This window comes from Halichoeres trimaculatus, unplaced genomic scaffold (genome assembly GCF_033239565.1).
Source record: "Halichoeres trimaculatus isolate MK-OKI-2021-1 unplaced genomic scaffold, fHalTri1.1 fHalTri1_scaffold_20, whole genome shotgun sequence".
NCBI classification, from domain to species: domain Eukaryota; kingdom Metazoa; phylum Chordata; class Actinopteri; order Labriformes; family Labridae; genus Halichoeres; species Halichoeres trimaculatus.
This window is the reverse complement of record NW_027437198.1, coordinates 7,564,144-7,586,618: the sequence shown is the minus strand read 5'-3', so window position 1 is coordinate 7,586,618 and position 22,475 is coordinate 7,564,144. Positions and strand designations below refer to the sequence as shown.

General features: G+C 39.4%; 2 protein-coding genes across 2 annotated transcripts in view; both read right to left on the bottom strand.

Annotated features, from left to right (window-relative positions):
• Positions 1–9,003, bottom strand: part of abca3b (ATP-binding cassette, sub-family A (ABC1), member 3b) — a 43,297-nt gene extending 34,294 nt beyond the window's left edge. The window contains exons 1-3 of the mRNA XM_074696164.1: positions 8,703–9,003; positions 7,548–7,639; positions 4,351–4,600 (exon numbers count right to left, since the gene is read on the bottom strand). Coding sequence (XP_074552265.1) covers positions 4,351–4,600; positions 7,548–7,601 — 304 coding nt within the window. The 5' untranslated portion in view covers positions 7,602–7,639; positions 8,703–9,003. The remainder of the gene's footprint in view (positions 1–4,350; positions 4,601–7,547; positions 7,640–8,702) is intronic.
• An 837-nt stretch (positions 9,004–9,840) lies between these two features.
• Positions 9,841–22,384, bottom strand: ccnf (cyclin F). Its single transcript, XM_074695970.1, has 17 exons — positions 22,123–22,384; positions 21,169–21,320; positions 20,935–21,041; positions 20,773–20,840; positions 20,430–20,626; positions 20,197–20,250; positions 19,856–19,960; positions 19,616–19,693; positions 19,009–19,160; positions 18,656–18,820; positions 18,388–18,511; positions 18,103–18,283; positions 17,879–17,966; positions 13,886–13,985; positions 13,616–13,749; positions 11,734–11,912; positions 9,841–11,411 (listed from the first exon to the last, which is right to left on the bottom strand). Exons 1-17 carry the CDS (start codon positions 22,133–22,135, stop codon positions 10,966–10,968), a joined length of 2,343 nt encoding a protein of 780 aa, XP_074552071.1. The 5' UTR covers positions 22,136–22,384; the 3' UTR covers positions 9,841–10,965.
• Between the last annotated feature and the right edge of the window lie 91 nt (positions 22,385–22,475).

Here is a 22,475-nt window from a genome sequence, read left to right as displayed (position 1 = left end):
GTATGGTTGTGTGGTCCTCTGCTGCTAAATGGATATAAAAGAACTACAATTAGCTCAAAATAGAGCTGCAAGATTAGTGCTTAATTGCTCTTTTAAAACCAATGTAGCAAGGATGCATCACAGTTTGGCATGGTTAACTGTCAAAGCTAAGTTAACATCTAGTATCTTAACGTTTTCTAGAAATGCAATTATGGAGGGAAAGCCAGATTTCTTTAGTGAACAATTAAAAAAATACAGGTCTAAATCATAATCATAAAACTAGACAAGTAAGCTTGTGTTATTTAAAACTTCCAAAACCAAATTCAGAATTACTTTAAAAAACTGTTTTTTATAGAGCCATTCAGCAATGGAATTATTTACCTGAAAATATTAAAAGGATCAAAAGTAAATACTTATTCAAACGATCTATCAAACAAATATTATTGAGAGAGACCACATAATTAGAATGATTAGAATAATTAGAATAATTAATGTTTTTTGTGTTTCTTTTTAGTTTTGGTTTGTTTGTGATTGATGTTACTTTGATTTACACTGGCATGCGTCAGTTTTTGTTGGCATGATTATTGTATGTTGTTTATGTTGTGATGTTTTGTGTGGACCCCAGGAAGATTAGCAACCATGACAGTGGAAGCTAATGGGGATCCAAATAAGAATAAATAAATAAATAAGTAGGCCCGTACCAATGATTAATTTTACTGGATGATACATTGTCTAACAGTTATTGGTGATAAACATTATTGACAATATAATTTGAGACCAAATTAACCACAATTATAAAAACATATCACAATAATGCAATACACCCTTTCAAATGCAATTAACTTTACTTGTAATACCAATAACTCTCAAATATCCAAGTAAAACGAACAAAAAAACAATAATTACAAAATAGACTCTCTGTCAAAAACTACACTTCAATAAAAACTGGGTTAAAGGGCAGATTTTCTTTTGTGATCTGATGAACCACACTTTCTGTGTCCCTGTAAATCATCACTCATCCAGGTCAGAATCATACTGAACACTCCAAACCGAGGCAACTGGACTCTTCAGAGTTTGTAAAGACGTTTCTTTTCCGCTAAGGAAGAATTGGCCCAGGTGCTGAGAGTGATGCACAGAGTGAGCCCTCTTCTAATCCAGCCTGTCAGGAGGCAGGAGACGAGGGGAACAAAACACGCATATACATGGTGATAAATTGAGGCCGGCAAAATTATCGCGTTCATTATTACTATTCATAAATCCTACTATTCATTGATTTATTGATTGATTTATCGTCCTTGCTTTAAGCCTGTGATTGGAAAATTGTTGCATGTTGATTCCTTGGCAGCAGTCTCTTGTCTTTTTTTAAGAAGCTGTTTGAATTTTCGAGCTAGCCAGTCTAAATGGTTGAGGAGCTACTATAAAAATGGAGTGCCAGCACTCAAATGGGTTTTGAATTATTAAAAGAAAAAGCAGAGCTTCAAAAGAAACTTGAAACAGATCATTTGAAGTAAAATTCAGCTGCAAAAATGTGCTAAAAAGCAAGAGCAAATCATCGCAGTAATAAAAAAAAGAGCTTTTATTTACTTCATTGTGTACACCATGAGACTTTCACTTGGTTCTGTTTTGTTCTGAAAATAAAAATAAAACAATAAAAAAAGAAAAAATAATAACTTTAAATAAATGTTCTCATCATCAGGTGGAGTAATTTAAAAAAAGTTGAAACTGCTTAAATAATTAACTCAAAGAAAAGACGGAGAGCTGAGGCACTTATTTAAAAGTAGTGCTTGAAAAACAAATTGATTTATTTGTTAATTTGTATTTATTGACCAATAGCAACAGGTAATGTGCTGACAGGTAAAATATTAAGGCCTAAAGTAATGAGCTAAAAGTTTAATTAGCTAGTTTAAAAAATGGGGTTCAACTTTTGCTGAAATGAACCTTTAAACAGCTTCTATGGCAAATGTTTTAAAGAGCAGCTTTAGGCCTCAGAGGATGGGAGCCGCTGGTTTGATCGTGAACTGTGTAATCAGCTCTGTTATATAACAGCTGACGATTCTCAGATGGGACTGGAAATAGAGTCAGACACTTTAAAACTCGCTTATTGAGCTCAAGTGACCAGTGAAGGGTTATTGTGCTGATATTTCATTCAGCTGAAATGAAAATACATAAACTGTAGAAAACTGAAGCATTTTCTAAACAGCAGGCACATTTTTCTCTCATTTATTTGGCAACCAAAAATATCAACATTACACAACCTAAGCCCTCTTCTTTCTCAATTGACTATTTCCCAATTCACTATATGAGACATAAACAAGTAGTTACAACACCACATACCATCGCACCAAACACCCACCCTGTCTGTTGACTTCTTTCTCCCAGGGCTGTTTAAACGTGTCAGATTTTACATCCTAAAGGGGCCAAATTTGAGTTAATTTGCTGAACAGAATCCTCTATTGTGTTCAGGACACTGAGGTCACAGTTCTTTGTCCTTTGTAGCCATGACATACTTAAAACCAGCCTTGATCATCCTCCTCCACCTTTCCCTCTGAACGCTGAGACCAGCTAAATTATTCATTAATGGCTGAGCTGAGATCTCACAAGGCAAGACAACCTGCAGTCACACACTTTGGTCCATCCACTGCCCCTTTGTTGCCTTTGGTCTCACTCTGCTGAGATTCATCTAACCTGCTGATGGACAATCAGTGTAAAAACAAATATGTAAACACCATGTTTACGCATCTCCCAGCCACTCTGTCTGGTTTTTATCTGATTAACTCTGCAGAGGTGTGTGTGTGTGTCTGTGACTCCACTGTTGGAGCTCCTGTTTTTCCCTATCTAAACTCCGGGCTGATACACAAGAGTAGGGTGCGGTGTGTTTGCTCTCCTGAGAGATGTTTCCAGAAGAACCAGTATTCCCAGTGGCTGAGGCTGTAGTATTTGTTCTACTGGTTGTAATGGTCCAACCGAGAGGTTGAATGAGGATGCACATGTGAAACTTTCCAAGAAATGGATCCAGTTTTTAAAGAAACCATCAGGAGTTGACCGCAAACATTTGCAGAGCTCAAAGTGGGAAAGTTTAATAGAGAGCTCTTCTATTTTGAATGCATTTGACAATAAAAACCATAATGCAATTGGCGATGAGTAGGCCTGTCACGATAACAAATTTTGCTAGACGATAATTTTCCGAAATATTATTGCCGATAAACGATATTATTGTCAATATTATTTTGATTTTTTCCCCATTTTTTCATTGATGTAATTATGACAAATGGGATAATAAAGTGAGTACACCATATCAAAAGCAAGAAACTTTAATTTCTTAAGATTATTTAACTGTAATTAAAAGGTCAGGATCTTTTAAAAATTAGAAAAAAAATACAATAAAAATGAAATGGACTTTCTTTTAGAAAAAAATACATGTCAATGAAAATAATTAATACTAATCAAAAACAGTAAAACATAGACCCTGTCTCTAAAGAAAAAACAAAACAAACAAAAAAAAAACAATAAAAACTATAGCCTAAATAAAAGGGAGTTTATACAGTTCCTGAATTGTTTGTAACATGTACTTTTTCCCAGTCAATCCGTACTGTCTGTCAAACATTTTTAACGTTTCTGGCTTTAAACCGTATTGAAGGGCTGCATTTCTTTGGCAATGTAGCTGTCTTTTAGCGCCCACCATTTGGTGCTTTTATTTCTATTTACTTTGCAGACCAAAAGCCTCAGTAAGAGCGGATTGTCAAAGAACAAGGCTACCCTGCACCTCCCTCTTCTTCTTCGTCGCCACTATTTTCAAGCAAATGCGACATATCAGCTCGTTGGTGTTGATGAGCTCACACTTTGTACATTCTGATAAAAAACAAAATATTCCCACACTGGGACTGTGGCAGGCGGCTTAAGAACTGTATTTTTCGTACCATCACTCACATTAGCGTGTGTTTCCTCCTTACCCCTCAGGACGCTCGCTTCAGCTCTCTCCGTGTGTACACATGAGCAGCCCCGTCTTCACCCCAAAGATCGCATTTTTGATAGATGCCCACTTCGCTATAAATCTGCCAAATCCGCTATAGAACCTATGCACCCTGATGTTAGGAAAGATAGATGTAGTGAGCCATCTTCTCATTCAGCCTCTTTGGTCGAAAGAGAGGAGGAAAACAAACATGCATGCATGTGTCAGTTCATCGAGGCTAGAAAACTTACCGAGGACGTTTTTATTTATCGTTCGGTTAATCGATTTATTGATTATCGTGACAGGCCTAGCAATGAGGATTCTTAAACACTTTGCTGAACAGCTTAATAATACATGTGTCCATGTGACCTACTTTATTTGCATCAGCTTTTTTGGCTTCATTTCCATATCATGTAACCTACCTGAGGAGAGGAACAGGCTGCCGCGCACATACTCGGCCACCTGACGCACCACGCTGGAGTTACCCGGCACGTAGGCCAGCTGCAGGTGCTGGAGGTACATCATCCTGGGCAGTGTGTCCACAGAGTAGCTCTCGTAGATGGTTGCATTTGGGTAGTCCTTAAAGGGAACTTTCTGACGTAGCACAATGAGGATGCCGGAGAATAGCAGTGGCAGGAGTATCTCCACTAAAGTTACCAGGATCTGACGTTTCTGGAGAGCAGAGAAAGACATCATCTGTCGTTTAGACTTTCAGGGAAACTGATTTTGCAAATGAGCAATTTACAAAATGAATCTCTATTATGTCCTCAAGCTAATAGAGATTGACTGAAAGGCAAACCCAATTTCAAAGACTCAATATCCTTTGAATATGATAACTATGGGTAATTTTCAGCCCAGATGGGGCCTGAGCATCAGTCTATCATTGTCACAGTACCCAGAATTGAAGCTAGATGATTTCACAGACAGCTGAAAAACAGCATAATTCATGCGCTGTTATCCTCGATTTGAGGGATTGGAGTGTGAAGTGACTCGGACAGTCGATCTCAGAGACCCCTTCCTGTCACCTCGAAGTCAAAAGGATTATTACCCAACAGAAGATTTGTTTCCCGTTTTTGAATGTTTTATAAGGAGGAAACAAGTTTCATCTTATGACCAAAGCAGAACAAACACTGTTTTTGTCTCAGACTGCCTATTACCCTGAATACCATTCCAGCATTAACCCAGTTATATAACTTTGATCACATATTACCTAAATTCAATAACGGTGTTGAAAGACTCACACTCTGTTTAATCTATTGTTGTAAACATGCAAACACTTGTAATGTTTTGCTAATGGTATTCAAGCATAGGTGTAGGAAGTCTGTATGATTTACTGTTGCAAGTTTTCCAGTTTGTATGATAGTGGTAACGTCTTTGGATGGAGGCAGTTTTTCAGGGATAAAGACTACATTTCCCATGAGCACCGTCACTCACTGTTAAAAAGATGGGGCTCTTGTCAAGGCATGAATTTGTTGAACCTATGTTGACAGTAGACAAACTTTTGCAGGATGTGGAGTGATGTTTTGATTTGTAGCACATAATTTTTTAAACTTGACAATACAACAAAAGACTTTAAAATGGTGTATTAGCAATCCAAACATTTATTTTAATACAAGATAGATTTTAAGTGTTTCCTTTTATTAGGCAAGATTATGATGATGACCTGGTTTTATATATCTGTTTAATGTGTGGTAAGCCTTATATCACTGCTTCTGTATCCTGGACAGTCAGGCAAACCATGGTAACTCGGATCCCAGAGGGACAATGTCCATGTAGACTCATGTGACAAAGACAAAGACAAAGAAGACCACACGACTAACTTGATGCAATCCTTCAAAGAGGAACCGAATGAAAGACTCAGTCTGATGGTGAGAGCATGAAAAGTGTGCCTGAATGGATTTTAAAAACACATTTTCCTTTCCTCTGCACAGGGATATCTATTCAATGATTCTCTAAATGCACTGTGTAAAAAAAAAAAAAAGCACCCAACATCATTCACTGGTGTAATTTTTTTCTAAAGGAACTATTTTTCCATGAGGACACAGAAAGCCACAGACAACAGAACATCCCAGAAATCAAAGGACTCTGCCAAACACTGTTTTAGCAGCGAGCTTTTACAGGCCTCCTGATGTCAGCTCTTTGCTACAAAGAGTACAACATAGCAATACATCACATTTGTAAATTCAGTTTAAGTGATAAACATGCAGACTGTGTTAGTGTTCTGCAGCCAAGTTGGCCCAGCAACACCGAGACAGTATTTTTCCCTGCCTGGTCTTAATGGAGTCTCTGCAGTCTCTGGACAACCAGCAGCAGTGAATGGATAAAGAATATTGGAATGACTTCCACACACCGAGCGTGCTCTGAATCTGATGGCAAACCTCTTTCCTGAATAACTGCAGGATTGTGCAAGTGATATCAAAGTTCAGAACTACGGAGGCTGCCATGTGGTGCAATCCAATACCATGGTTTGGGTAAAATAATCTCTCTTATCTTTTTTACACTGAAGCACCACACTGAGGTTAAAATGTTACTTTGTTATTTTTTTGTGCTGAAATAGTGCAAGCCTTAAGATGAACTGTTGCTGTATGATGCTTTATCTATCAAGGAGGCTCTGAATTCTGATAAGGTTTACAACCAGTCTAACATGTTTGCCAACTCTGGAGAGAGTTGCAAAAAAAAAAAAAAAAAAAGAACGTTAAAGTGATAAACAACATTTACTTGTATGCCAACGTTTAATGTAGGACAGATCCCAAAGCTGTTTGCAATCATTTTAAAGCCAAGGTAATGGGAAGAGGTGCAAAACAACATGTTTTAAACATCACCAGTGTATTTTTACATATCTAGAATCATCATTCTGAGCAGCACCAAGACTTTCTGAAAAGTATGAATAAAAAAGCAGCTGCACCAGCGAAAACCTGTCAGCATTCTCTACCACAGTCACGACACAAAGCTAGGACAACCATGCTTCTCAGAGTATGTGTTGGAAAAATTTTTATCATCCATTTTCAAAGCTATGACGGTCTCAATAAGACAAACAGCTAAATTCAACTTCAGGAGAGACTTGGTGCTCTTAACAATAAAAAAATAGGTTTGTACATGTATATTTGAATTTAGTTTACAGTAACATAAAAAAATAAGCAAAAAAAATGTATCATTCACTTTTCAGTTGTGTCTGTAAGGAATGTGAACCTTTCTTTCAACAATAACTTGGTCACTGTTTTATGATTTTTGAGACAACAGTGACCAAAAAAGTAGAGCAACAAAAGATACCAGCAGGGATTTCCTCTTCAGATAGCCTTATAAGGCTGAGACAGCATGTGACAGTAACCTAAGAGCTGACCTGAACCTTGTGACACAACAACAGAGGAAGCTGTGCTGTATATTATTGACATCAATACGTTCCACAGCGGCTGGGTAATATCATGAGAAGCTAAAAACAAAATGTTAGTCAGCTTGCTGTATTTATGATGCTCTATGTGACAATAACTTAACAAGTACTGTCATACAGGAGCCTGCTCTGTAAACACAGCTTCTTATGAGAGATTACAGTTTCACACAAAATCAACGCCTAATAAGGAGTCTTACAAGCTGGGTGAAGGTCAGTACCCCTCTCACTCACCTGTTGAAGATAGTTTTTCCACACCAGCAGTCTGAATTGTCGTGTGATAGCCATTTTGGTCAGGACGCAGTCCAGTCAGCCCTTAACGGTGGCTGGAAAGACGAAAAAAACAATGATAATGTTAGTTTTGTCTTTTAGCTGTGGGGAGAATTTCCAGAGCTAGGATGCGTCATTAAAAAGTTTTCTGCTCTAAGTTTCTATTTGTCAGAAATCCATAAAACAAAAAGGAGAAGTGAAATTGAGCAACGTGATGTATCATGGTTAGAATGATTATGTGGGGGTCCGAATTTGCATCGAAAGAGGAAAAAAAATTCAGAAATACTTAATAGATGGGAATAAAGGGTTAGAGTCATCATTATTCTTGGATTAAAGGGGATAAAAAGAAGCAGGTCAATGACATCCACACAATGAACCAGTTGGGCTACCTAATGGAAGTATTCTTTCCTCAAATAGAGAAATGGTTTACAGTCACATCTTTAAGGATGATACAGTCACTCAGAAACTTGCATTTCAGCAGAATACAACACTTTTTTCTTTTACTGACAGAGACCTTTATGTATGTCATGTACCAACTGGGTACAGTCCACGGATGGGTTGATCAATAGATATGACCAATCGATACATATAAACTTTTAAAGCAACAGTCGGCATGTTTGACTTATTTTACAGAATGTGTTCGTGATAAAACTGATCATGCTTTGACTGTCTGAGTTTCACACCAGTGCTTAGCATGTCTGGTTAGCTTTGAGGCTAAACTGTTGGTCACTCAGTCGTAATATTCGTGTATTGAAATCCTAAATGCCACGTAGTACATAATTCAAACAATAGTTGTTCGGCTTGCTCACCAAATAGACAACAAACACACACCAGCCATTAAGAGACATGAACCTTTTCCTTGTTGCTGAAAACTGCCTAGCTCTTCTCTGATTGGTCCAACGCGGCCTTCCCTGCCACCTGATTGGACGGGCAACCTGCTCGTCAATCCCTAAGGATTCTGATGAATGCTAATGATGAAGCTGATGGAGAGAGCTAGGTTTTCCTAATATATAACGTGTTCATTTATTGCAATTGTTCAAATTTAAGCACCATTAATAACAAAAATGCCTCTACTGAAGTAAATGAAAGGCGATTTATGACAAAATATTGACAGATTACCTCAGAAAGAAGCAGGTTTCGTCATATGAACTTCACGAGCTGTGGTCCCTTCTTCCTGGGAGGTGAAAACAATTCTTCCTTTTGTATCAAACCGACATCAAAACCATCACAACGCTGCTTGTTCTCCCTTCGCAGACACTGTCAGGACTCGGTTAGCATCTGTGAAGCTAAGGACATCCGCGGCCAGCCTGGTTTTGTCCACCCCCAGTTTGCTGCCTTCCTCTAGCTAGGCGATGACATTGCAGCAGCAGCCCGATAAGCCCGAGAATTCATCGAGCACAACGCAGCGACAACCGTCAACAAAACACGTCACGTGACCCCAGTGGAGCGGATGGTCACGTGATCTCAACAGCTGGACATTTTCTTTGGCAGTATTACAAAAATATCTACCTTTCTATCATGACAGCCACAATTTACAACATACATTTGTTTTGTAATATATAGATTACCACTCAATGCATGGAATATCATATTTTTAGGGCAAAGATTAAAGACATTTGTACAAGGTTATGCTGCAGGGGTTCTCAATTCTTCAATTCAGGAAAACAAAAAAGCAAAATAATAGGGTGTTACTATAACAAAACAGTTATAGCAACATCTGTATTTGAGAAACAGTGTACATTAAAATATTTATTGCATGACTTTGTTTTTATTTATCCTACTGTTAGTTGTTCGTATGTTTATTTAGATTTTTTTATAGGTTTTATAGTAGTGCCCCAAAATTTTCTGCCGACTTTGTCAGTGATATTGTCAGGGGATCAAATCAGTAAAGAGAGGGGAGGTCATTTTTTGTTCACAGGAGGCACAAATATTGACACAACATGATAACTAGTATATCAAAATTTGACTTTGGGGGTTTCAACTTCCCAATTGTTCTCAAAGTTTAAGAAAAAATAAAATTTAATCTCAGTTTGGTGAAGAAAAATAGCCTGAAAATTGAACCAGTGAAGGAGTTATGGTCATCAAAAGTTACATAAGAAACTACCATGATGGTTTGTTTTATTTAAACTCAGTACAAAATTACATATTCACAAAACATGTCTATTTATAAAAACACTGCACTGTAGAGAAAGAGACTTTTCACAAAGAAAACTGCCTTTTTGGAATGAAGCTATAATAGTTTCAAGTAGTTGTGGCGTCTTCTTTGTTTTTCTCCATTTATACATATAATACTATGTACATTTATTTATTTAAAAAAATACAAACAGAAAAACACAGGTGATAACCAGCATGGAGTAACAGTTTGGAATTACAGTCAATCACAGTCGTTTATATTGTAAACCCAGTGTTCTGAATCCTCATCCCTGTCCAGGGATCACTTTCCTTTAGTGTCTAAACTTCCCTTTAAATCTAAGAAGGCAAAGCCAATCCATTTAAAAATACTTAAGCATTGATTGTGCTAGCATGAAATGGTTAAACTGTGTTGAATCGCCCCTTCTGTGATGGTAAAAGTGCTAGACCTAACCTAAGAGAGGAAAAGTGGGTGTAGAACAACTTCCTGACTGTGCTTGGATGAAGAAGGTGTTTTTATGAAACTCACCCGGCTGGTGATTATTTTCAGTACCACTATCGGCTCATTTTAAAGTATTCCAGCTGCTCTGGGTGGGATTAGTGTGCTAGAAGTGTTTTCAGTCATACCTATCAGAAATCAACACCCTGAGTGTTGTGAGTATGTAATACTGTAGCCACACATTTCACAGCCTTTTACTAATCCACCACATGCTCCACAGAACACAAACAGCACCACAGTACCTTTGGAAAACCATCAATACAATTATACATGTTCAGACTTCAGATGACTTACTGATGACTTTTAACACATACAAGAAGGGTTCTTGTAAAGATAGTGCTTAACAGAAACTATAACAACCAAGAGAATTAAAATAACACAACAGCTTTGTTCACAAGTTCCACCAAAATATGTATGATCTTAACAATGAATGCTTTTTTAAAACAAAGTTTTGTTTTATCAACTTTCTAATGTCGTCTGAGATAGGTTGTTGTAAATGGCAGAAAAAAATAGCCCAGAAATTGTACCAGGGTCCTGAGGAAGTCCGGTCGTGTTCCAGTGGTTACACAGCAGACAGTGAGTTGGTGCTTTTGGGAAGTATTTTAATTCATATTTATTTCCCTTAGTTTTTCTTTTAAGGCTCAAAGTCTTGTGATCTTTTGGCAGTTGGTGGTTCAGTGCCGAGTGACAGGAGTGAGGAACAGCATGAAGAACAAAGTGCTGGAGGATGTCAGCTGAGCAGGCGGTCTCCATCTATAGGCTCAAAAACCCCGCGCTGGCCGAATCATCGTCTCCTTCTCTTTCTACTTCACCTCCACTGTGAGCTGCCGAGTTCTTCCTCTTCACCTGTTTGCTAGAGGTCCCCCGGGGCCTCTGCATGGGCACCAGGAGGCGGAAGCCTGGCTCGGCATTGGCTGAGGCTGCATCCAGGGTAGTGGTAAAGGTCTTAAATGTGCAAGGCATGAGAGCAGAGGAGGAGGAGGAGGAGCACGTGGATGAGGGGCTGACACTCTGGATTGAGGAGTATCCTGAAGTGTGAAGATCCACGGGGATGGAAATGAGATCCTGGCCTTGATCATCCTTGCTTGTGTCTTTTTCTGCTTCACAGAAGCTGTCCTCATCACTTGACAGGGCTCTGCAGTGCTCCAGTCTTTGGTCCTCATCAGTCAGTGGGGACAGCTTGATGGACATCATGGAAGCTGTTGAAAAAAAGACAGTAAAGTTTAATCAGGGAGTCAGCTGTGTTCAGCAAAGTTTAGAAAAGCTGCAGACTCAAACTTCCTCTGCACAACTACCCTCATTAATCTACATTTGTATCTGATGCGAGTCTGTATAAAATGGAAGCCTTGTGCTGATATATTATGCGAGATAATGCATCTGCTGAGTCATCTTTAGAAGCATAATGTCCTACTGGAGGAGTGACTCATGCATTACTCTCCATATATAAATATATATAGATGACTTCATTTTTATGCTGGAGACTCTGCTTAAAATAAAACTGGACCCCTGCTCAGCACTCACAATCACTGTCTTTCTCCCCCTCACTCTCCTCCTCCTGGTCTCCCTCATAACCCGAGCAGGACGTGTCCAGACTCCAGTCCATGATATCCCCGAGGAGCGTCTCCTCCTGGTTGGACAGCTCTGCGGTGGGCGTGGCCATGAAACTGGCTCTGTGGGCTTGCATGACGTCATCTCTCCTCCTGAGGAGAAAGTGGAGAATGGGTGAGTTATTGGTGAGTCACCGAAGCGTCTCACAGATGGCACAAACCAACGCCTCCTGAACAGCACTGTTCACAAGTCGTGGAGTACAGGAGAGTCAAAACTAAGAGGAACAGGTAAAAGAGCAAGAAGAGAAGCGGGGAGACCTTTAGCAGTCATTGAGTTTTTTTTTTTTTTCAGTAACTTGCATTAGTCATTCTGATGCCTCTGATAACATTTATCTTCACAAGATTAAAGATGGCTGATGGAATATATGGAGAAAAATGATGGGAACCTTTCTCAGACTAAGATTTCAGTGACATGATTATTGACAGGTTGTTTTGAGTTTCGTTCTTATATGATACTACATATCTAATCTGAAGCCATGTAATAGCCTTAGTCCACATTCATAACACTGTTTTTTGCGCAGTCTCTTTTTTCCCCATTAGTGTTTATTTTCTCCTAACTTTTTTGTAATTCTCGGTTTTGATATTTTCCACTTCTCAGTCCTGCATGTGTTTTTGTCAAGTTTTATGAATATCTACCAAGATGGCAGCATATATCAACTAGGAATGGGTACCTTTCACATTTGAAACAATACAGTACTGATGCCTGGTACCCGGAAATCGGTATCGGTACTCAACAGTACCAGATTTAAGTACTTTTGTGTGTTTATGTGGTGAAAAAATACCAAATTGTTTTAAAAAAATCTCAATGTTTTTCAATTTAACATATTAATCCTTCAATATATAACCTTGTAATGCTGTGTTCAGGTCCAGTATGGAAAATTGACTACTCTTTCACTCCCTCACAGTCACAAGTAGGGCTGGGCGATTATGGTAAAAATAAGAATCCCGACTATTTTAAGTGATATTGAAATCACAATTAATTTACACAATTATTCATTTATTCAAAAACTTCAGTACTGATTTAAACACAACTTTAAAGAACAAGCGAGTATTATTGATACACATAAGTCACACACACTTGCTGTGGCTGCACATGGAACACAGAAGAGCACAAGAACTTGTTTACATCTACACTGTGTGGCATATTAATTGTTTTCTTTGATTAAATTGTTTTTATGATTGTCAGATGGTAAAATTGAAATCACGATTAAAATCCAATTAATTGTCCAGCCCTTGTCACAAGGATGCGTTTCGGTACCTAAACATGGTACTTTTCACTTTTACGTGAATTGATACTTGGTACTTTTGACAGAATTTGGTGGGTACCTTTAAGAGTACATAATTTGGTACCCATCCCTAGTACCAACACAGCAGCTCTCTCCGAGCTTTGCGTGCACTAATGTGTGTCAAAGTGTTTGTGTGATTCATGCTCTCAACTTCTATACTTAATTTTCATATAAAAATGTCATTTTTTTTATCTATACTTTTTTGGTATGCCCATATATATTAAGAAAACTGACAGTAAAAACCTTGAATCTTTAAATGTGTCCTTTAATGATGGGTCTGCTTTAAGCACTCTGGGCAGCACCCTCATATAAAAGATGTACAAATAGAGTAGGGGGAGATTTCAACTTTAACTCAAGATAATGTCAGATAGTGTTACAAAGCACCAAAAATGAGAACAATAAAATAAAATAAAATATCTGTTGGATAAAAACTGTAAAACAGTGTGTTTAGTTTCTGGTTTCTTGTATTCATTCTGGATGTAACCTGTCTCTTTCTTTAAACTGACTGACCTCTTGCTGGTGCTTGATGGAGAGGCGAGGAAGGTGTGGATGTCTGCTGGTTGACTGGTGGGGCTGGCCGGCTCCATCTGAGGCTCCACCTCAGGAATCTCCAGGATCTGACACAATTCTGTGTAGTCCATCACCTTTTTCGACACCAAGCAATAACATCAGTGACTAAAGATAAGAGGCAGCAGCAGTTGTCATGCATTTACATTTTAGGTTTAGTGGGGATATTTTTCTTAAATTCAAAGCTTTAACAAATAAAACTTAAACAAGTACCCGTTCTTTGCTGATGCTCTGGTAGACCTCATCCTCAAACCGCTGTTTAACTCCAGTGAGGGACACATGCCGGTAATCTTTGGGGACATCTTGACTGAAACTGAAGAAGACAGGGAGAAAAAAAGAGAAAAGAGGGATGAGGGAATGACTGACTTTGATCCACTTTGCTTGTTGCATCCTTATAATCAACTCTTGTGGACAAATCCTGTTACATGTCCATTTGAGAATTACACTTTATCGATACAACGCTCACCTATCAAAGTGACTCACCCTGAGGCACATTTCCGTGACTCAGCTGGTGATTCACTGATGGCACAAATACACAAACCCCCTTCTCTGCACCAACTCCCCCAGATCCACAGCCCAGAGAGGCTCCTTCAGTCTTTTATGACTCTGCAGCTCTCTCTGGGCTTCACGTTGGCTTTATGGCCATCCATTTCCTTCGTCACCAGACATTACAGCGAGGCTTATATTGAATTAATGTGGTTATGAGCGTGCTGGAAGCAGCCAGGCACGTCACCAATCAACTGTTATCATTTCTTCTCAAAAGAAGGAGCAGAGACAGATATCCTGTTTGGGTTGCTGTGAGGAAACAGTAAGGGTCATTATCTAAACCAGTAGTAAAAATAAACGTGTGTAACCCTCAGTGAATAAATTTTATTTAGACAAGATTGCGTTTTTTTTTGTTTTGTTTTTTTCTTCCCGCTTTCATTCATCGGTGTCATTACGCCACATTAGACATATTTATTATTGAATTATTATGTTGTAAGCGTTAATATAAAATATGAAAGGGTTAAATAATGCAACTACATTTACATTTTTATTATTCCAATCGACACCTCTGTCAAACAACAGCTGGAGGATATATGCATGGATTATTTTCTCGTTAATCCACTTGTCTCTTACGTGAGGGTTAGGACAACGCCTGGCCGTCAAAATATAATTAAAAGGGTGGTGACAGAAGCAGAGGAAGTGATCGATTAAGAGTGTGAGCCTGTACGGGAATGTACCCATCTCCATGTTGACATTCAGCCTGTTTGCCTTTATGTGATCCATATGATTCCATATGGTCTGTTATATGCATCTTTTGTCTTTGGAAAATTGAATCTATTAAAGGGAGACAGGATGCATGCAGAATACTGAAATTGGCATCTTTAGTTTGGATTGAGCATCTGTTTTCTAGCTCCTGAGAGAGAGGGAAACAATACATTGAAATCAATGCAAAACACACAGAGCGCTTAACAACAGTCCTTGGCAACCAGAGAAATCACTTCAGTGCAGCCTGTATGTTTAATAATAGAAATGTTTGATCTGTCAGAGATATACATCAAAGATTCACGAAAATGTGTTTTTAAATTGACAATGGATATACTGTATAATAGGGATGCATAATATATCTGTATCGGCTGATGTTGGTCATTTTTTAAACATATCTGCATCTGCCGCTGTGTAAAAGTGGGCTGAAAATTACTAACGAAATTAGCTGCCAGCCATTTCCAGAGCTTCTGAACGATCTTTCAGGACCCAAATAGCATTGTTTTCAATTATATTAACACCAAAACTACCGAAGAAGAGTAGACTCTCTTCTTTTATGTCCCTTTTCCTGTTTTTGATCCAAAAAACAGACAAAACAATCGCGTTCATCTTGGGCGCTCCATCCTTTGATCTCTCCATGGTCGTCTTTTCTCACGATTGTGCCACTCTTTCCCTCTGAACTACCTTTACACATCATCTCAAATTGTTTTTAAAAAATTTTTTTAACAATAATGATATCGGTGAATATCGGTTATTGGCCATAACTAGGGATAGACTGATCATCGGCCAGACCGATTATTGTGGCTGATATTTGGCATTTTGAGGCATATCAGCATTGGCCTTTTTCTTCAATCTGATGGCCGATAAGGAACAAATTTAAAACTGCGTTGTTGCGGCTCTGATGCAGCCGCTCCACTGTCTGCAGTCACTTCTCAGTCCCCAGCACTGTCCCACCCACAGTACCATCTGATTGGTTACAAGCAGAGCCTTGGCTTGGGAAACAGCTAATCAGCAGTGCAGTTATTACAGTCATTGCAGTTACGTTAAATGTTGGAAAACTTTATTTAGTGTAGAAAACTTTAGCTATTGAAGTTTTAATGTAACTTTATAAAACATGCGGCTAAGCCTGGGAGCTGTTAAATAAACTCACGCTTGAAGGTATTAGAATGAAGTTAAGTGTTGGAGTTTGTATTGTTCAAAATTTTGGCGCCAATATTTTCACCTAGACTGCAAATTAATATCAGCTTCAAATATCTGATATCGGCCTCCTTGACTACAAATAATCGGTATCGGTGTCAGCCTGGAAAAATCCATATCAGTCTATCTCTAGCCATAACAGCCATAATTAGACATGCACCTATTGATCACCAATTTCCTTAATTTTGGAGGATCAGGGATCGTTAATCAGAGATCGATGATCTGCCCATCCCCACATATGAAACTGATCTTGTGTACCTCCGGGAAGGTCTGACAGCCAGTCATTGTTGCTTTTTGCGCTGAGACCTAAAACTCAGGACACTTTATTGGTTGTTTAAGTTTAAAAATTAAGGTTTTATTGTTTCACAGGTATTGGGTATAAAATGATAAGATAAAAACGTTATTGGCCCAAATCGGTATCAGCAGGTCAAAGATCAGTGATCAGCCAGAAAATTGTGATCGGTGCACCCCTGATATTAATATTGAATATTGGTATAGGCCAAAATTTTCATATTGGTGCATCCCTACTGTATAATGTACAACAGAAGTACAGATTAAAGTTCTAACTCCCAATGGTGTGCAGAGCAAGGTTATAATAGTTTTGGATTTGTCATTATACTTAAGTTTTAGTTAGTTTTGACATTTTTTTCCATTATAGTTCAGTTTTAATTAGTTTTAGAGTAGGCATTCTAGTTTTTATTTAGTTTTTATTTTTGCAACAAGGCTTTGTTTTAGTTCAGTTTTAGTTTAGTTTCAGTTTAGTTTTAGTTTTTTTCATACCTTATTAACCAGGTGCAGGATTCAAAAGGTCAGAGTAAATATTTTGTCATGCTGTTTATTTTCAAGTCCAACATAGTGCTCACTGCTTAGTCAATGCTGATACTGAACTGTTAGCTGCTGCCTTAAACACATGAAAATAATGTAAACTTAGTATAAAAAATATAAACATAAATTATATAAAATAATGTTGACATAAATTACATAAGAATAATATTAACATAAATTATAAAAAAAACAACATAATATGAGCTTCAATAAATAAAAACTTGGACTCTGTAACAATTAAACTATTACAGATGCTCTGATTCATAGCTCCACTACGTTTTGTCGCAGCACAGCGCACAGCCAGTCAGTGCAGTAAACAAGCTTGTCCCTATACGCCGCTATGATGGTGCTGTGCGGCACTGACAACTGCCTAGAACTGTCTAAAATTGGTTGGGAAAATGTGTCGGATTAATTTAAATCCTAAGGGCTATCAATATTGTCAAAAACTATAACTAAGGGAATTTTGTCTATCGTTTTAGTTAACTATTACAACCTTGGTGCAGAGGTATGATAGATGTGTGTCTCCCTTCAGAAACCAAACAAACTGCAAAAAGTAGCAATCTAAGATGCATACTGCGCAAATCAGAATCCTTACCATTTACCAACCGAGCAAATCAAACATGAAGCTACAAGAGGCCACAAAATGTGCTCTCACTCAAAGGATGAACAGTCCACAGCCTTTCCCTCTCGATTAGACCACTTCAAAAACCAATCTTTTTCTGGAGTGATGACATTCATCAGAAGTAAAACCTTACCGTGCGACGGTCACAGAAGATGAAGTGGTTTTTAAGGAACAAAGTGAAATGAGGCTTTCAAGAGCTCTCCCTCTGACAAGGTCGCGATAACCAATGTGCTTCCATACTGAGTGTGCTGTTGTGTGGATGCACATGGACAGGGAGAGAAATGGTGTGACAACGTGCTCAAACAGGAGCTTACCACTTGACATAGAGCAGCACAGACAGAGAGACCAGGTCCTGCTTAGAGAAGCTGGTGTAGTCCACCAACTGGCTGGGCCAAAGTGGAGCTGCAGAGACAGGGAGAGACAGAGAGCGCACACACAGGCATAAATTACAGCAAACGTAAACTCAACACTTAACTCCAGCTGTAAATTTCACTCTTGTTTGAAAGGAGTTCTGCAAAATGTGTGGAAGTGTTATTACCATAGTGATGTAGAGCTCGAGAAAGCAGCAGTGCAGCGCAGGCCAGCTTGGCAGGCGGTGGAGAAGTGAGGGCGGAGTAGAGCAGTGAGAGTTCACAGATGTAGCTGAAGAGGTGAGTGGTCCTCCTCTCCAGAGGGAGCAGAGACAGCAGCACCTCCCCGTAGTCCAGCAGAGTGGGGCTCTGATGGGAAAGCACATTCAATGAGTTCTTAAATTCAACATCGACATCAGGGATTACTCGCTCAGAAGTTCTGAAGATCTGTGGGCGACGTTTGCTCTACCTACCCTGATCTTTCCCCCCAGCACTGAGACGACCTCTCCCATCATTCGAACCAGGTCTTCATATTTGTAGGTGTTGTCTGTGAGCCACACCGCCTCTCGTATCGTCAGGATTTCTTTACTGATATACCTGTGAACAATTTGAAAGATCCCAAATGTTCATGAGGCATTCTTCATATTTTTACCCCTCAAAGCCTGCCACACTTAAAGCTATTTCCATTAAAAAAAGGAAAAGGATGAACTTTTCACAGATTTTGCAGAAATGCATTCTCACCGTGTGCAAACAACCATGCAAGCGATGCCCAATAACTGGAGACGAGCTTTGGGGACAGAGCGCAGAGCCAGGTATCGGTCCACACAACCTACAGTCACATGCAGCGTCAGGCTGGAGAAGTCCTTCATGGTGGTCACCTCCACAAGCCAGTCCACCAGGATGTACCTGAGGGAGCAAGCACAGAGAAACACATGAGCACGTTCATAAAAGCAAAGCAGCTGATCGAGATCAAAATCTCAAAAGTAAATACCACAGCTGTGATCTTGACACAGCTGAAACTAATAGTTGCAATATCGCTCTTTGTTATATTACTTTATTTAATTAAGAATGCATTTTCTACTTTTCTGCTTTACCTCATGGTGTCTTTGATGCCTCGTCTGAGGATGCCCTGAGTGTGGTGATGTGATGCCGGGTTGCAGCTGAAGAGCTGAGCCACTAAACCAGAGCAGGCTTTTGACTCCAAACCCAGCGGATTCCCCCTGCTGCACACCTTAGCTAGAGAGAGCTGAGAAAGACAGAAACTGAGAGTTACAAGTGTGCTCATGAATCCAGCAAACTTGGAGTTTGTTGGGGTGAAATAAAAAAAAAAAAAAGAAGAAGAAGGAGTTAACAGCTTGCTGATGTAGTGACAGAGCTTGAGATTCAGGCGAGTCGTATGCTTATGATTCAGTTCTGCACATCGCAGCAATCAAAAGCAAGAAACAAAATTGCAAGACACCAACTGCTTGACACCACCTGAAGTGGCGAATCTAACTGTGGACAGATGGAGCAGTGGCAAAAATAGAAACGAAACATAAAAACATGGAAAATGAAAAGCCGTCTCACAGCCTTTCATTTTCATTGAACCGCTGAGAGGAAATAAACCTGCAGGCTGAATGTGAAGGTATTCACAAGACTGAAAGTGCACTGGAACACGCTGAGATTATATGATGGTAATCATGTGCTTTCAGTCACACTCACCTGGGCTTCCCAGCATCCTTTTCCAGCGTAGTCCCTGAGAGTTCGCATGCACTGGAGATACCTGCCTGGATCTGCCATCTGAAAATAAAAAAAGAAAAAACTATTACTTGCTTGATCCTTTTTTAGGAGTTATCAAAAGGTGTTTGTTCTTTTATAAATAGATCAATATCTATGTTATAGCTCAATATGGTTGCATGTACACTTAGCTGTTAGAATACTGTATGAAATACAAGGACTCACAGCTGCTTTCCGGTTATGCTCCCACAACATGTAGGAGCTCTGCAGACAACCAGCCTCTGATGATTCTTTGAGCATCGAAATCGCATCCAAATGCTTTTCATCCTCCTTAAAATATGACAAGAAATCCCATGTTCAGCACAAAATTATTTTCATCCAATCCCACTGGAAGACACACCAAGGCCCTACAAACAGTGTAAAGTGATTGTAAAGAGGAAACATCAGTGGTCCCATCTTGACAAGCCCTTGTCACAGCAGCATAGAGCCATTCACTTTCTGATTGGGCCAACAGAAACTGGGCAAACCGCACCCAGAGAGAAGGAGAGTTTCAGTTTCACACTCACTTCAAATAGCTGCAAAACTCTGGCCAAACAGTGCAAGAGTGGTCCTCTCTTCTCCTGCAGAAAAAAAGAGAAAAAATGATTAAAAACATCTGATAAATGTTGATTTTCAAGAATTTTCTCTATTTCTGTGTAATAATCAATATAGTCATTATTTACTTTAATATCACCGTACCCATCACTGATCATATCGGTTGTTGACCCTGAACTTAAATACTGTTATGAGCAACACCTACCATGTTGTTGTCACATTCAGCCTTGAGACGGTCGAACACCACGGCCTTGCAACAGCTGCCAGTGGGTGACCACGGCGGACGAATGAACACCCAGATGAAGGGATTAGTAGAAGGAGAGTGAAGGCTCTCTGCAAGGCTGAAAAAGTGGGATGCTTTGCGACCACACATATCCGCTCGACCCTCATCACTCAACAATGCTGGAGGAGAGAAACAAAGCAAAGGTATGGTGGTGGAAGCACTCGTGGAAATCATCAAAAAAGGATTCTGTTTTGTTTGATCTGTCAATAAACACGGATGAACCAGCAGACACACACACAAACAGATGAATGGCAGGTTCACTTACGTCCTTCATTGTACAAATACGCAATCCCAAGCTTCACAGCAGCTTCAAAGTTCCCTTTCTCAGCAGCTCTGAAAGCAGAAGTATTTCACGTAAAAACTCAAAGAAAACAAAAAAAAGCAAATGGAATCTAGATGCATTATTTTCTTGCAGAGGTGACTCTACCTTTCAAAGAGCCATAAGGTGTTGGGGCATGGCCAAGTGTCTCTGAAACTGACCCGGGCCCATACACTGGAGTGGTTGTCAACAATGTCCCGCAACTGGGAGTGAACCTGTAACAGCAGAAAAAGAAATCATTTATAAATATGAGTCAGCTAATCAATAGAATCAGTTACAGGGGGCCTGAACCACAACAAATCTGAGTGGATCATAAATTCTACAGGTTGTGTATTTACTCACTGCTCTGACAGACAGCAGGTCCTCTGCAGAGAGGCACTGCAGCACACACAGGAGGACCTCCTCAGGTAGAGACAGCAAGGTTAGAGATGGAGTTCGCTTACGGACCCGCTTCCGAGCTGGAACCGAGTAGCATTTTGAACAGTGGCAGTGGACTATTGAGAGAAAAATAAAGGCTTAAAGTCAGAAATTTTAACGTGTCAATATGAAGCATGCCACTGTTTGGGATGGTGCTCATCTGCAGCAAAACAGGACAGCATAAACTCTTAAAGTGCACACTCACAGAAACCAGAAGCATTTCACAGCTTAGTGCAAAGTGCAAAAACCAATTCGCACACTGATGTCAACAAATATTTGCTCTTCATTTAAAACAGGACAGTGGCCACTCAAAACGTTAGCTGGTTACACACACTGAAGCAAAGAATTATGGCTCCACATTCAAAACTCTTAACGTAAGACATCTCCAGGTGGTCTGATAAAACCCTCCAAAACTTTAGAATTCATGAGAAGTCAAATACCCCTAAATCATATGAAAGAGCACTAAACATGAAGTAATCGAGCACCATGAGCTGTTTTCTATCGATGATGAACTGTCCGATATCTGCAGTCAAACAGGGTGAGCGCCTAAATTTCCCTCCTGGTTGTAGCTCAACTATCACTAAGTTACAACAAGGTTTCATCAAGTCTTAACTCTAATTGAAGTGTTTAAAAATCCACACATAAATGTACACTTGGTTAAGAGACACTTTTAGTATAAAGGGTCGACCAATTTTAAAATACAGTGATGATAGCCATCATAGTTAGTAGCCATAGCTACCTTGGTTAACGTTTGTGCTGGTCAGGAGCAGGTCAGTTAGCAAACTAAATAAATCGCGTTATTTAATAAATCATCTTACACTTATGCACAACCTGGTTTAAATAAAAAAAAAAAGTTTGAGGTCATCATTAGTTACTTACCTCCCGCTTTCATTGCAAGTGAAGTGATATCTCCTCGACAGCGGTGCTTGTAGCTCCAACACTAAGCAGGTATTTAAACGTTGTAACTCAATCTGATGTTCAAAGCATAAACCTTTACAGACTATTTCAGCAGTAAATGAGATAAACAGTATTATTGTACTACCCTCTTCCTCTGTTATGAAGCAGTAGCTGACTAATATCTTAAGAAGTTAGAGGCTCTTGCCTGGATTCAAATTCAAGCACGCGTCTCCCCTTGGTTGGACACGCCCCAAAGCTCTTCTAGGACCGCCCGCGCTCACCGTTTAAACTCGTTTTACGATCGGATTGGCCGGAAGAGAGACCGCCCATCCACT